Source organism: Thermobia domestica, chromosome 13 (assembly GCF_964235325.1).
Source record: "Thermobia domestica chromosome 13, izTheDome1.hap1.1, whole genome shotgun sequence".
NCBI classification, from domain to species: domain Eukaryota; kingdom Metazoa; phylum Arthropoda; class Insecta; order Zygentoma; family Lepismatidae; genus Thermobia; species Thermobia domestica.
In genome coordinates, this window is record NC_137466.1 from 46,055,056 (window position 1) to 46,070,518 (window position 15,463).

General features: G+C 32.2%; 1 protein-coding gene across 6 annotated transcripts in view; it reads left to right on the forward strand.

The window, feature by feature from the left end:
• The window catches only part of LOC145668127 (PMS1 protein homolog 1-like), a 153,356-nt gene that overhangs the window by 16,939 nt on the left and 120,954 nt on the right, over window positions 1–15,463 (forward strand). For 5 of the 6 annotated variants that reach the window (XR_014127976.1, XR_014127975.1, XM_081735686.1 and 2 more), the window contains exons 3-5: window positions 7,736–7,856; window positions 10,657–10,821; window positions 13,005–13,279. Coding sequence is in view for 4 of the 6 variants with exons in the window: in XM_081735686.1 (XP_081591812.1) it covers window positions 7,736–7,856; window positions 10,657–10,821; window positions 13,005–13,279 (561 nt within the window). In the remaining 2 variants the exon portion in view is untranslated. Of the gene's footprint in view, window positions 1–7,734; window positions 7,857–10,656; window positions 10,822–13,004; window positions 13,280–15,463 lie in introns of those variants that run through there. The other variant, XM_081735689.1, reaches the window with a different exon arrangement.

Below are 15,463 nucleotides of genomic sequence, written 5' to 3' on the forward strand. Positions count from 1 at the left end.
ACTTCAGGCAAATGCCGGGTTGGTACCTACCATAATGGTTTCAGGCCGCTTCTTTCCTTTCCCATTTCTTTCTTCCTCGCCAGTTTTCGGGTAGTGTGATCGCTGAGGGACGTCATAGTTCATGCGTGACGAACATGATCATAGATGCCGAAAACCCAGAAATCTAATTCCTAACCCTAACACAAAAAAGGGAATAGTGATGTTGTCGATTGAGCCAAACGCGCAAAATAAAATTTTCGTGAATGTGTAAAATTTATTTCTTACTTATAGCAGATATGCAGTGCTAAAGTAGAACTACTTCTTGTCATAAACGTTCGTAGATATAGAAATATAAAGCCGTTGGAAACTAAACTAGACACACACACACACACTTGTATAAATAAAATTAAGTTAAGTAGGTTCAGAACTGGTGTTTACTGGTAAAATCGACGATTATTATTTTACTGTGTTGTTTTCTTTGCCTTATTAAGTGTTTCAAAGAAGACAAAATAAAATAGTCTTCGAAATTATTATCAACTTGATATCGTTACTTAAAGAACATAAGGATCACTTATTTATAACAATCACTTCCATGTTCTCTGAAGACAGATTTTATGAGTATATTCCAAAGCTTGCAAGTATCATATGCAATATTCCAAAGCTTGAAAAGATATGATGCATAATTCGAAAACATTGACATCCATTTGCTTCTTTACAAGCTATCCAATAGATTCAATCTTCATGACGAATTCCTGTCTCTGCTAAAGGATTGTCTTACTGATCGTATGCAACATGTTGTTCTGCCAGTTGTATCTTCCAAATTTGCCCAAGTTCTTTCTGGAGTTCCCCAGGGTAGTGTTCAAGGACCACTGCTATTTTTTCTTTACATGTATGATCTCCCTTCCTTCCTGTCTTTACCATCTACGAACATTCTTCTCTTTGCTGACAATTGTAAAGTTTTCAATAAAATCTCTACCAAAGACGATGCCGTACGACTTCAACAAATTCTCGCTAAACTTACTGATGGGTGTGAGAATTGGAATTTAAAACTAAACCCTCACTCTTAGTATTTATTTGAAAAAAAAAAAGAAAAAAAAAAGAAAAGAAAATTTATCACAGGTATTGTATTAATAACAGTCCTATCGAAAGAGTTGCGACACATAAAGACCTCGGAGTATTATTCGATGAGAAACTTACGTTTGCTGAGCATATCACTCTTACTGTAAAGAGTGCTATGGGAATACATTTATTTTATTTATTTTTTTCAGGTTAAGTGATCTCACTCAGTATTTTCTCCAAAGCTTTCGTATCTCCTAAAATTGAGTATTGCTCTCCGATATGGGATATGACCTGTGCTTCAAACTAATCCCATTTTGATTCTGTCCTTAACTTTTTTCTTGCTGTTGTCAAACAGAGTCCCCCCATATATATATCGAATTGCGTTCGGATATTAACAGCACTAGTGCATAAACAGTTATTTGTAGTGTATAAAAGGTGATTATGTAAGTAGATGCACCTACACATAATAATTTGTATTTATAAGCGAACTGGCTAGCAGGGTTGGCTGGTTTAAACCAGCTGGTTTTTTTTTTTTTTTTTTTTTTTTTTTTTAACAATTTGTTTAAACCAAAAAATGAGAAATGTTCGTAAGAGTGTAAGTGTTCGTAAATTCTTGATGAACACACATTTGTGTGTTATCACGTGTCACTCCCGCATATTATTCGTATTATATTCAGATCTAAATTCCTCATTTTCATTACTCAAAGAGATTATACTACACAATCAACTTTTTTTTTAAGTTTATGAATGTTTCTTTTGTGATTTTTTTTATAGTTTGTTATTATTATTATGCAATTGCAATCAAAGAAAAATTCTAAATATTGTTTCGTTTTAATAATGTTTACTATTGATAAAATACATCGAAATACCGTAGTTTTTTTTTTTTGGGGGGGAGGGGTCATACAAACCCCACGAGAGGCATTTACTGAAATCAGAAGTATCTTTGGTATCTATTTATGTATAAATGGATCAGGGCCAAAGTGGACTCAAATAATTCGTATCTTTATTCATTTTTATTGATATCAAATTAAGTCGTCGTATTTCTTTAACTTGGACAAATAAAAGTCGTAGTGAACTAACTTGCACTTAATTAGTTCTTCTGTACTCTGCAGTATTTTGAAATTGTCCACATGTAATTCTATATAATGGTTTCACTTGTGCAACTGTTTATCTTTTTGTCCTTCCCAAATTACTCTTGACAATTAGACAATTATATTAAAAGTATGTAAAGATCAGTACAGCGTATCAGGGGTCCTTCGTGAGTGAGTCGCGGACATATCGCATTTGTGGCCAATTGATCCCGGTTTCGAATTCAAATGGATTACAATTTGTTTCGAATGTAAGTCGAGAAACGGTTTGGACTCCGTTTTAAGCTTATGTGACCCCTTCCAGCATAATCCAGTTGTTGCATAATAACACCAAGGTGAAACAAACTTATTTCTGTCCGTATGTGATACAAATACATAGAGCAAATTATTTAAATAAAAAAACTGGTTTAAACAAAACAAAAAAAAAAAAAAAAAAACGTTTAAACCAAGTAAAAACGGGTTTAAACCAAAAAAAGGGGTTTTCGGTTTTTTCAATAAAAGCCATGGTTTTTGCCAACCCTGCTGGCTAGGAACATCGAACTTGTAAGGCTGTTCTGTAGAGTTCTTTACCTGGATTATTTCGCAAGTTTACATTTTTTTTTTCTCAAGTTTGATAGAAGATATGTATATATTTCGGAGGATTTTATACAAATGCAAAATATAAGGAAAAATAAAAATTTAAAGTTCGCAATCATTTGCTGCCTGAAGGAGTCCCATTAAGCTTTGAAATATTGCAGGTGATCATTCATAATATCTGTTTTCAGGATACATAGAGGTTAGAGTTATGAACTTAATATCAATTTGAATACTGAGGTTGATATTGGTTGTCAGAATACTTATGTCATCAATGCATATTATGACTTGTTACAGACGAAGCCCGTTTTATGAGGCTAAGAGCTAAAATTTTCTGTCAGCAGTCTGTATCTTTTACATTTTGCATTGTAAAAGTGCAGGTACACTAATCAAAATAAGACTTTACGTTATAAGAGCGCAGATACTGTTATCAAAGTATCACAAGAACTGTGACAATTTTTATCTTCCGTGAGTAGAAAAACTCCTACTATTGTATTTGCGATCACAAACTTTCTCAGTATTCATCGAGTTCAGATGTAGCTAACTTTTTTTTTTTTTTTTTTTTTTTAAGGTACTTCCTATGTGAATATAGGCCTATAGTGACTTTAAAATTCTCATTGCTTTGTTAGATTATGAGCGATTGTTAAAAAACTATTGTTCAGAGCATGTTATGCAGCATTTTAAAGTACTTACATTGCTTTTTATAAATTGGACATGATTATACTTACACATACTTTTCTCTTTTAATGTTTACCTGGAAAAGCCCATGTATTCCAAGGACTTTTCTAATTCCATGGTCACCAGTAAGTTCAGATATATTTTATTTGATTCATGTGAACTACAAAACGGGTCATACAGTTAGTACAAAATCCAGGAGAAAGAATTGATATGTTTGACAAAATACTTTTTGTTTTTCGCTCTTCAGAGTTCTGTGTCATAGTAGAGAAACAGCAGCTCTGTTTTAACTTTGCATTTGCCGAATGCGTCTCCCACAAATTAAACTAGAGTTTCTGACCTGACCATCTCCAATTTTTACGATTATGTATTGTTTCGTAGTTTTGGTCGAGGTATGAAATCATAACAAATTTTACCTTCCTGCGTGGTATAGTTCTTGTGTGAACCTCAGTTACGCCTATTGCATCAGATTATGAATGGTATACATGCGTGAAAATAGAATTATAGTGTATTGCTTACTAAATAAGGATACGTCAAGGAACTACACACTTCTTTGCTGCAATAAATTATATTTCAAAACCAGTAGCGAAGCGTGAAATTTTGAAACGGGGATAAGAAGTCAATCACTTGTACGACAAAACGATCCTTCAGGCAGGAAAATAAATGTTGAAGGCTTAGTGTAAAAGTCACTTTGATTTAAGCTGTAAAAGATAACATTTGAAAAACATACGAATTAATAAGCATAATTAATATTGCCTCACGAAAAAGATATTGATAGATTCGAATTGCTGTAAAACATTATGAATTGCTATCATCCCAATATTTTTAAAATAAGATATTCCATCAATTACAATACGAAAAACGTCTTCAGCGCTTGCGATAAGACTTTGAAGATAAAATTAAAGGAAATATTTAAAGTCCTACCATTATGCCCTGTATGATTATTTTTAAAATGATGGAACGAACAATCCGTGAGGAATAAAGGGGAAGGGGAAATGCAAACACGTTAATTTTCATAAAAATATTCGATTTTGAGCAGTGAGACACGTATTGTCTTTAAGGCTTTCCAATCATCCCAATTACTTCGTGTTAAGGTTAGTCAATTGTAAGGCGTGAAAGGGCAAGTTAACCTTCAAACTTCGAAGTCTTTACATAATACATAGTATAATGAAATAGTTTTCGAAAAATTACTTGATTTTGTTACATTGTGGCTTATACTTTAAGGCATATGGTTTATTTGAAATTTAAAAGTTACCCAGTTAAACTGCTTGGGTTTGAAATTGGGAGAGGCAAGTGGGTGAATTTCCTCGATGCTTAAAGGTTTAACAATAAATTTCTTTATGAAAATGTCATTTGCTTCCTTTGAAACTCATAATGAGTCCTGTTTCTTGGAATTAAATCATTCAGGATTCAGGAATGAATATAATTCCAACTTTAAGAAAATTCTGTTATTGTAGATTTAGAAAAAAATAAATAAAGTCCTGAAATTTGGCGTACTTTTAATTGAAGTGCACGAATTATCCTATAGGTTGAAGTTGAAATCAGTTACAATCCCGGCTTTTGTTTCAGTTATGTTAGAATGTAACGTTATGTTCAAAATACATCTAAGAAATCCGATATAAATTATCAAAAGTTCAGTTTCAAAATATCAAACTCGATAATCTTGAACAGGCGTTCTCTTGGATCTAGTAGTAGTATATTATTGAAAAAGTTATATTACTATCTTTCAAACAATACTTGAATCTCTCCTCCACATCAGTTAGATCAGGAACAGTGATATCGTAAAGTTTAAAAGACTAGAAATTGGGATTTTCCTAATTCTCAAGGCCCCATAGCTGTAGAGCTACATCACACAAGAAGCTAAAAAATTTGCCATAATGTCGGACATCGATCAAAACTTCAAAATAGTAAAGTTTTGTAAAAATCTTAGGTGGTCGGATTACGGGCTGTGTTGATTTGGTATGAAATGACTGTAATTTGATTTTCGTAGGATTTCAAGTTTAGAGTAGTATGCGTATTTGAAATATGTAATCCATATTTCATACTTATCATCAACAATCATTGTTGGGAAAGAGAGGGGATTCGCTTAGCGGTAAAAGTCTCCTCTGGTAAGAGGAGTCCTTGGCTCAATCCCTGGTCATGCATGTTTGTGGTGGACAGTATTGCGTCAGTGTTATTTTTTTCCCGAGTTTATCCCGTTTCCTGTTACATTCTCACTCCATCATTTCTCTTACAATCAATCACTTTCATTAATCATCTGTCTCGTTTAGGCTACAGGGAAAAGTTTTCGTGTGATGTAAAACTCGTAATTTCATCGTTTTCATTTCGACAATTGCTGTTAATGTGATACCAGGAGCTAAGATTTGAAGGTACCTTCAGAGCAATGTTTTCCTGCGTTGTTTCGCACTGCTACTTGATTTTGCCATACAATCTTTTGTGAGAAAATGATATTTCCTAGATTACTTCCAAATTTCTCACAATTCTGTTTCTGCAGAACTGCATATTACTTGATGACAACATTGCAGTGTTATATTAGATAATGTGTTCTTGGTCTGCTCTGTCCAAAAGAGTGTATTCCTTTTTATTCATTGATATCTTTAATGTTCCTTTTTACTTTCGTATGACGATAGGAAAACGAAGAAAACTCGAATTCGAGATTTCAACGCATCTACACGTTTCATAACCCCCTCCTCCCCACACACCGCAGAAGGAATTTTTGAATGTCTATATTCTGTTTATCTCTATATGTACTCTCGCCTAGAGGCCATATCGTTCAATGTATCTACACCAAGTTTTAAACTTAAATTTTTCTAAGATTCTCCAAGGAAGTTTTTCAAGTTTTCGTACTACCCTCAAAAATAAAGGTAGTTTACTGAAGAGTGATAATAATAATAATAATAATAATACTAATAATAATAATAATAATAATAATAATAATAATAAACAACTCGTAAACGGCTCAAACAATTTTATTCATATTTTATGTATCAATATTCCATTAACACCCTATACCGCTGTGTAAATAATTTCTCTCAGGGAAGAAAGAAAGAAAAAAAAAAAAAGAAAAAGAAAGAAAGCAGAAGATGGTCTTGAGCGTGAGTTCTTTTGGGACGATATTCTCTAAACAACCCAGACGATTTTATTCATGTTTTATAAATGATTGTTTCTTTAATAACGTGACACTGTGGCATAACTCATTTATCCAGAAAAATTACAAAGGGGGAGGGGGAGTTTACTTTTAGGAGTGAGCTTTCTTCGGATGAAGCTTTCCGAAAGCGCCGTATAATTTTGTTCCTAATTCAAAAATAAGTGGTTCAGTAATAACTGTCGCATAACATTAAGAAATTTTACCGCGAGAAAGTTTAGTATAGTAGCTCTTATCTTTTGTTTATTTTGAATTGCCTTGGCGAAGGTTCCATTGAAAAACCAAAAGATTCATAAGGGAAAGATTCTGCAGCTACAGGAAAATGATAACCGGAATTACTTGTTATAAGAGCATAGAACTTTTTTGATTAGCATATTCCTAGAGATTATTATTATTACATTTCAAAATTTTATCATTCTGGTGTGATTTAAGTTTTTGTTGTACAAGGCAGCTAATATAAATATTTTTCTGTGCTGTCCGCGCCCTATATGAATAAAGATAATCCAGTTTTTTCTGGATTGAGGGTAGCAGTGGTCGAAGTGAGACGGTATGCGGTGGTATGCCATACCGCCTCTGGTTTTTCAGTAATGAGGACATACCGTCTCTGGTTTCTCAGTGATCAAGACAATATTTAAATAACAGGTATGTTGAGTCAAAATCATAGTAAGACATAGCGCCTCTGTTTTTTTTCCACTTCGAACACTGGAGGGTAGTCTTTAAGAAGAAAACGTTTGATGTAAGAAAAATAACAAACGGGTAGATATACACGGGAAGATTGTGATTTACCAAAAAATTATGATACGTAAATCACTGTTGAGTTTAAATATATGTATTCTTCAGCGTCGGATTTTCCATTTCAAGTAGTCCAAGTTTGGAGTTAGTGGACTTCGACCATCTCAGAAATAAGTTTTTGCTACTGTAGGATGCACTTAGTATACGTACTGTAGCAGTTCTTGTAAGATAGTTAGGTATTGAATTAACAGAATAGTAGTGTGTAAGTGGTAACTATTGTTATCTGTAAAATTCTTATATTGCACAAATAGTTTTTATTACATACATTATTTGTAAAATACGAAGTAGTACTTAGTAACAAGTTATTTCTTTATTAATATTATGTTATCTGTATTAATTTTAGTTTTACAATACATATTTGTGAGTTGATCACTTTCAACTGAGCCAGTGTCAAGGTAAAGAGGTTTCATTGTGTTCTTTTTAGGAAAAGCACGGCATTGAAAAGATTGAAGTAAGAGACAATGGGTCGGGGATTCGTAAAGAAGACGTCAGTCGCATGTGTCATCCTCATTACACGTCCAAGATTTTGAATTTCGAAGACTTGAGTGAGTACGCTAACCATAGTTTTATTTACTACATATTTACTACGGTATGCAGTTGTTTTGAACACATGTCTGATTACAATTAACGTATACTTTAAAATTGTTTATATTTGCGAATTATTCAAGTTACAAATCAAAAGAGTTATAGTAATTAATACTTCTATTTCTTCATCACTAATTCACAGTAAAATAAATGTGTAAGTGGCAGTGATTTAATAATAATTATTATTTATTCATGTTTTAGCTTTTCATTCGTTTTCATCTTTGAATCTGTATGAGACATTGATCTACAGTTTAACTTGATACACAAACCACTTATGCTTCTATCTGTTGTTGAATCGTGGCTCATATTAGCGGAAACTAGCTCTTTGGAAAGCCATAGCAGAGGTATTTAAAGGCTTTTAAGAAATCTTAAATTCGCTGGAAGGAATGGTATGAAACAAAAATATAAATCTGCTTCATAGCTTAAAATATTGCACTCAAATTAAAACATAAGATAGCACACGAGAAATGATATCCTATTTATTTCTTGAATAATATTTACATTTGTACAAAATCACAACAAAATGACTAGTAAATTTCGTGTTGGATGTGGTCTTCTTGTTAACTGTCAAATTTTGTCAAGCAAACATTCTTCAATAACTCTTCTGGGTATATTCTTCGTTATCTCAGTCATTGTTTGTGCAGTGAAACCAGGCAGTACTGTTGTGTCACTTGATTGCTGCAGAAATTTTTCTATATAGTTCAGGCTCTCGTTTTCCATATGCTTGGTGCTTATCATTTAATGTGAAGTGACTTCATCAGCTTTTGTGAGAGAGCGCTGTTCGACAGTGAGTTTTCTTTTCGGCCATATTATTATTATTATGAACATTGCATACTGCAGCAATCATGTCAAAGGAACGACAAGTACACTGCATTTCCGAGTGGTTACGGAATTCAAACTCAGGTGAAAGGGTTTTAGAGTTGGTAAATGGGAAGGAATCAATTTCAACAGACATATAAATTTATTATAACAAATAACTAAACAAATAATATACCTATATATAACAATAACTAAAGAACCGATTCCTTTATGAAATTGCTTCATTAAATCACGGTTTAAATGTCGGAAGGTGAAAGCACATTTTTATTTTTTCTCATTGATTTGATAATTTAGATTAATTTCAAATTTTGACTCTCAAGGTTAATTCGAATTAGGTTACAATACCAAATACTACAAATAACATCAAAAATAGATATAATAGGAATCAGGGTCATATCCCAAGTGGGCGACCAATGCTCACCACTATGTTCAATCCAAACCACACAAAAAACAAAAAGGTTAAAATTTAGAAGAGTGAATATTAAGCACACACTGGGATTTAATCCTGGTTCTTTATACAAGTCCTCTCCAATTATTTTTTCTCTATTTCATCTTCACGACACAAAACCGAAACAATTCAATCACAACCACAATAGGTGTCAACTGTTCATGATTACTTTGGGCAAATACAAGGTTCGATAGGTCAGTCCAACCGTCGTAAGTTCATAGATGGCAGCACCTTAACCTGTATAAGCAATATTCATCATCAATGTTTCCATCTATATGCTGAATCACAATCTCTCTCTCTCTCTCTCTCTCTCTCTCTCTCTCTTTTTTTTTTTTTTTCAATAACAGTTCAATACACTAGCATTATTCTAGTAATAACATTCATTACTGCCGTCTGTAATTTTTCACAAACGTACTGTGTAGTGTTTGTCTATATAGGTATAGAATAGTTATATTTTTTTTTTTAAATATATATATTCTTTTCAAGAAATTAAAGGGTATCTCTATTGTGTTGATACGAATGATGAGATATTGGAAATCCTGATAAAAGAAGATATTCATTGGTAGTTAGACTGTTATTTGGTAGTGAAAAAAAATTGTTTACGGGGTTTATGGGCTGACTAGTGTAATGGCAGTTATTGTTTTTTCAATTAGATACTTGAGTAAATGGTCTTACAAGTAATTTATTGAAATGCGGGATGTATGACACTCACCCAAGAGACGAAGGATTTGAGGTTCTTCTCAAAACAAATAAAAATTAGTTGGAATACAAATAACAATCATATATTCAAAATTTACGATAAAATCAAGGCATCTCCAAATTTTTATCTTATGTAAAATTCGCTACACATTGTTATACATAAAAGATTATCACCAATAACGAGTTAATAATAAAAAAGTAAAAAAATAAATACTAATTCTTATTTACTTTTGTATCGTCACGTATTAACGTTTGAGCACCCTATGAGTTGGTCACTTAAGTTGCGTGGCTCAAATACAGCTTACAATAACAACTAGACTCTACGTTCAATGATTTGGATATGCTTCAGTTTTCTGGGTAATACGAGTGCATGGCTTATCGAAGAACTATTCGAATTCATAGACGCAAATCAAAGAAAGAAAAAGTTATAAACATACTTTTAGTAACTCGCAAAAAATGTTCAGTTTCGAAACAAACCAAGAAAGAAAAAAATGTACATTTTTCTCCTAGTTCGCAGCGAATGTATTTTACTGAATGAATCATGTCGAAATTCATAGTTCCTCAATAGCACGGCTTTTTCAAAAATAACAAGAAAAGGAATGTAATACACTCAAATTGCCTCGAGTAATACGGAATCCCATTTAAAGAGAGGTTTATAATTGAAAATCTTCTGAGATTTATTTCGATGTATTTCGATTGAATTTGTTCTTAAAATACTGAAATAGGGACAAAACTTCATGTATCTTATATTTAAGCCCTTATTTACACAAACTAATAAATATTTTTTTCCCCAGATAGCCTTTGTACATATGGATTTAGAGGAGAAGCACTGGCTGCCTTGTGTAAAGTTGCTGACGTGGTGATTACAACGAAAACATTAGAAGACGATATTGCTCTGACTTACGTGTTTGACAAGGATGGGAATATTTTGGAAAAGAAACCTTCTCATTTATCCACAGGTGACTGATTACATTTCTTTCGTTTCAAATTTTCTTTCATTCCTTGATGTTGGAAATAATTCTTTCGTTTTTCAGACTGAAACCGTATTCTTTCCACGTAATTGTTATGTATAACATACTCTACATTATTTCTCCCATTTCTGTAAGATGTATAAAGAATACAATGTTGTTAGGGTGTTCCGGTGCATGACAAGTTGAAAGCAATTATGCGTAATTTGATGGAATTATTCCTTTGCAGTTAATATCCCATTTCAGCGCAGAGAGACTTAAGGTGTGGACCGTAGTTTAACATCAGTTCCGAACTACCTGTGCCCCACCGGAGTTCAAGTTCAAAAATCTTCAATTACTTATCCATAAACACTCCTACGATTCTGAAAATAAATAACCATGTTTTTGAACGATGTTGAACATATTATTTAATAGTAGCGCGTCAGATTCAGTTTATTCTTGGTAAGCCAAGGAAGAAAATCTAAAAGAAAGAAAAAAGCTTTAAAATCCAGTTGAAGTTTCAATTTTTATTTATTTTTGTTTTGTAATTATTAATTAAAAATTAGAATTTCTAATCAAAAATTATATACTAATGTTTATGATTTATATTAAAGAGCAAATAATATTCAATACTAGTGAACTTACAGGGAATAGTTGAACTTACAGGGAAAAGCGACATGTTAGTCGCTCCAATTCTGAAAACATGTCAATACAGTAATAAATATCAAAAATTACAGCGACCAGTGCGTATGAACATGTTTGCGGTTGTTTGCGTCTGTGATGCTCATTGTAGTATGCGAGGATGTATAATGTATATTTTTCTAAACAAATGAATATATAGAAACAAGCTGTATATTTTTTTACTTTTATAGGAATTCTCTTGTACCTATGCGAATAGTGTAGTCACCTTTGGTGCGAGATACCCGGGTTTGATTTCCAGCGGGAGCTCATATGGTTCATATCTCTCGTTAAGCTGTAGGTTCACGTCTTAAATAGATTTTGCTCCTGAAAGGGACACAACTCAAATTAAACCAAAAGAAAGTGTTACTTTTATAATCGTATATGTACATAATAATAATAATAATAATAATAATAATACTCGTAACTATTGCAGTTTCTTACTAAATTATGCTTAAACCGTTTACAAATTCGACTTACATAAAATTCAATGCAGATATACGGAGATTTTATGTTATAGCTAGCGACGAAAGCAGTTTTTCAAATATAATTTTGTTTTCGCAAACATTGTTAGTTCACACGGTAATACCAAGCATTTCTTAAAATAAATATTTTAGTAAATTATAGAAGTCTTCGCTTAAAAGAATTTAAATCTTGGTTTTAGAGTAGTATAGATTAATGTTTTTTATATTCATAAATTTGTAATTTGTAATTTTTTTTTTTTTTTTTTTTTTATTTATTTTTTTTACCAACTGTTCGTCATATGCGATTTTTGACCCACTAAACTGTATGGCAAAAAATTTTTTCAAACTAGTATCATGGATTCATTTTTAATAAAATATTAATTTGAATTTTAACATTGAACTACTTATGTACGGATGTTATTCACTTGTAAGAGGGCATTCACTTTAATAAAGAAAAATCAGACGATTTCAAATCACAAACTTATAAACAAAGATTTTATTGTTAACTGTGTTGAAACATTAACACTCAGTGTCAATACAAAATTCTACAATTGGTAGATCGTTGTCTTTCCAGCTTTTTCAAGAATGCATTGGCCACTACCTTACTCAAACTCAGACACGTAGGAGGTAAATGTCTTCATAGAAAACCATAATAAATACAATATAAGATTGTTACAGAGTCATCACATGTCTACAAAGATTCTAACGCTCATCCTGTAAACTTCGCTATAGTAGTCAGCGCATCATTTTGTATAAGCACCTATTCACCTCACGTTGTCTTGATTTATTCATATTATATCTCTTGCTAGTATTAAATTGTTCTCCAAAATAAAACTACTTAAGGTGTAATTTGAATTGTCTGATTCAGGAAAATTAATTGTTGTACTCCATTTAATATTAAATCTGAATTGGTGTATTATAGAAAATTAGCGGATACTTAGATGTAACGCATAGATATATTTAATTTGCTCCCAATGTATTTAGAAAATTGCTAAATATTTATTCCATTGTGCCATACGTTACCAGTATATCTTTATTGAACCTTTGTTTCAGGAACCACAATCTCAGTCAGCAATATATTCCGGAACTTGCCAGTAAGAAAACAGTTTTGCAGCTCTACAAAGAAAATGGCAGAAGAACTTAAAAAAGTTGAACATCTTATTAAATGTTATGGCATCATACATCCTCAATTAAGAGTTTCTTTTTGTCATAACAAATGCTTAATTTGGCAGAAGTCTGCAGTTACGACGATAAAACAAGGAGTAATGCAAGCATTTGGACATACTGTAACAACACAGTTACATGAACTGACCTGGTTTAGTGAGGAGGTAAATAAATATTATTAAAATAACTACATACTGATTGACAGACAGGGAAATATGTAGCTTGAAGCGTTGAACTTAAAGATATATGGATATCAAAACTCGTATCCATGCTAAACGGAACCTGTTTCTAGAGGTTAAAATAAAGTAAAAATTGACATGACACTAAAATCTTCTATGGTGAATCAGAGGTGAAGGGTCCCTGCGTTACGTTCAACGACTGGAGAGTTTGGGGTTTTGTTTCCTCCCGTATTATCATTCTATCAATTTCATCATCATTCTTTTTCATTGATCACTGTCTGTAGCCTGAAGGGTAACTCTGGGACGTTAAGTTACAAATTTATTTGTATTTATTAAAACCCGCAAGACTTGTTTCAGACTTCGGTGAAGATATCCGCATGATATAAGACAAACACAAAACGTCTATAAATGTTTATAGTAATACTTTCATGGATTAGAAGATTGTTATTCATGGTAAGGTGATTTAGATCTCTTTGCCACTTTTTCTTTGCTTGAAGTCTCTAAGTAACATACCAAGGTAAAGTACCAACCGCAAACCAGTCCGTTAGAAACAGAAATTCGAATAAGCTTCAAAATACTCAAAAGAAATCATCTGTCGTCTATTTCTCACCTCACAAGTGGGTCTTGGTAAAAATCAGAACATTTTAATTGTTAAAATAAGGATAGGCTCTAACAATTTGTTACTACTAATAATGATAATACCCAAAAATGTTAGTGTGGATTATTATTATTATTACTAGTCCAGGCAGATAAAGCGGACCAAAAATCGAGATAGTTACACTCTTTCCTTTTTTTAGATTATAGAGTTCTAAATATATATATTTAAAACAGAAAACGTACTTTTGATGCACACTGCAATAAATTTCAGAATAATATCGCCTAAATGCTGAAGCTAGTGAACACCTCGCTGGTGTGATGGTTATAATTTTAAACTACAAGTAAAATCTGTCTTTGCTGTATGTTGCGATCAATACCTAATTGTTTTGTTACGGGGCCAGAACTATTTAGTTTTTGTTTCTTTCTTATTGAACAAAAGAAGCAGTACTAGACTAAATACGATACAAGGTGGAGTCTTTATGTTATAACACATTATTTCCATCATTAGTAACTAAAAAAAGGGGTAAAAGAATAAATACTAGAAACTTTTCTTTGATTTCCTGTCTGATATACTTCCTTATGCGCCAACATTTGACAGATTCGTCATTTGTCTTTTGGTTAACATTTTCAACTACGTGTAAGATTTCTACTTGCTTTTGAGTGATTTTAATCTTTTGAAAAAAAAAAAAAAAGTGAATATTCATTCATATTTTGTTCGTGGAATTAAGGAAAAATTTTACAACGTTGAGTTGAAAGAAAGGGGCTGGAGACTTAATTGTTGTAATTTTTGTTTCTTCCATTTAGGGTGTTTTTAAGAAAGTGTGTATGTGTGTTTGTAAATTCATTTCCTATGTAGCTTATATCTTAACTGAATTCAAGTTCTTGTTTTCTTCGTATTCAGCAATGAGAATATAATAATTTCTCAGTTTTTGTTAGAAAATGGTTGTTCTTGTAATCACTCCATGATCTTATAGGCTTTATATCGAATATTAATTGAACTCCCTCATGACTAAGCGGTTGGCGTGGGAGACCCAGGTTCGTTTCCCGGTTGGGACTCATGTGTTTTAAATCACACGTTAAGCTGTAGCTCTACATCTCCATAGCCTTGCTGCTAAAAGGGACGCTAAACTTAAATCAAATCGAACATTAATTATGTTTGTACTCATCTAAGCACCCGTAATTTTCACCTTAGAGGTCCCAAAGATCGGTTTATCACTTTCTTTAGTACGACTTCTTAAGGAATTTTACTTGCTTGGAGAATCACATTACCGGTAGCATTTCTGCACTGTAGAATAAATTACTATCAAAGATATCTTCTTACTCTGAATTCCCTTTTTTAAATGAACACACCAAAGGGTATTTTGGAGTAATAATCCGAGTTTTCTTTCGTTCTCCACTTGTGCTGTCTCCTTCTTACTGGGTTCAAAGTTCCTTTATACCTTCTTTAAAAAAAAGCCCCTTTTGTAAATATAAAGATTATAATAGTTCGTTATATATATATATATATATATATATATATATATATATATATATATATATATATACACATAGATAATAGGAAAAGTGTCGAAT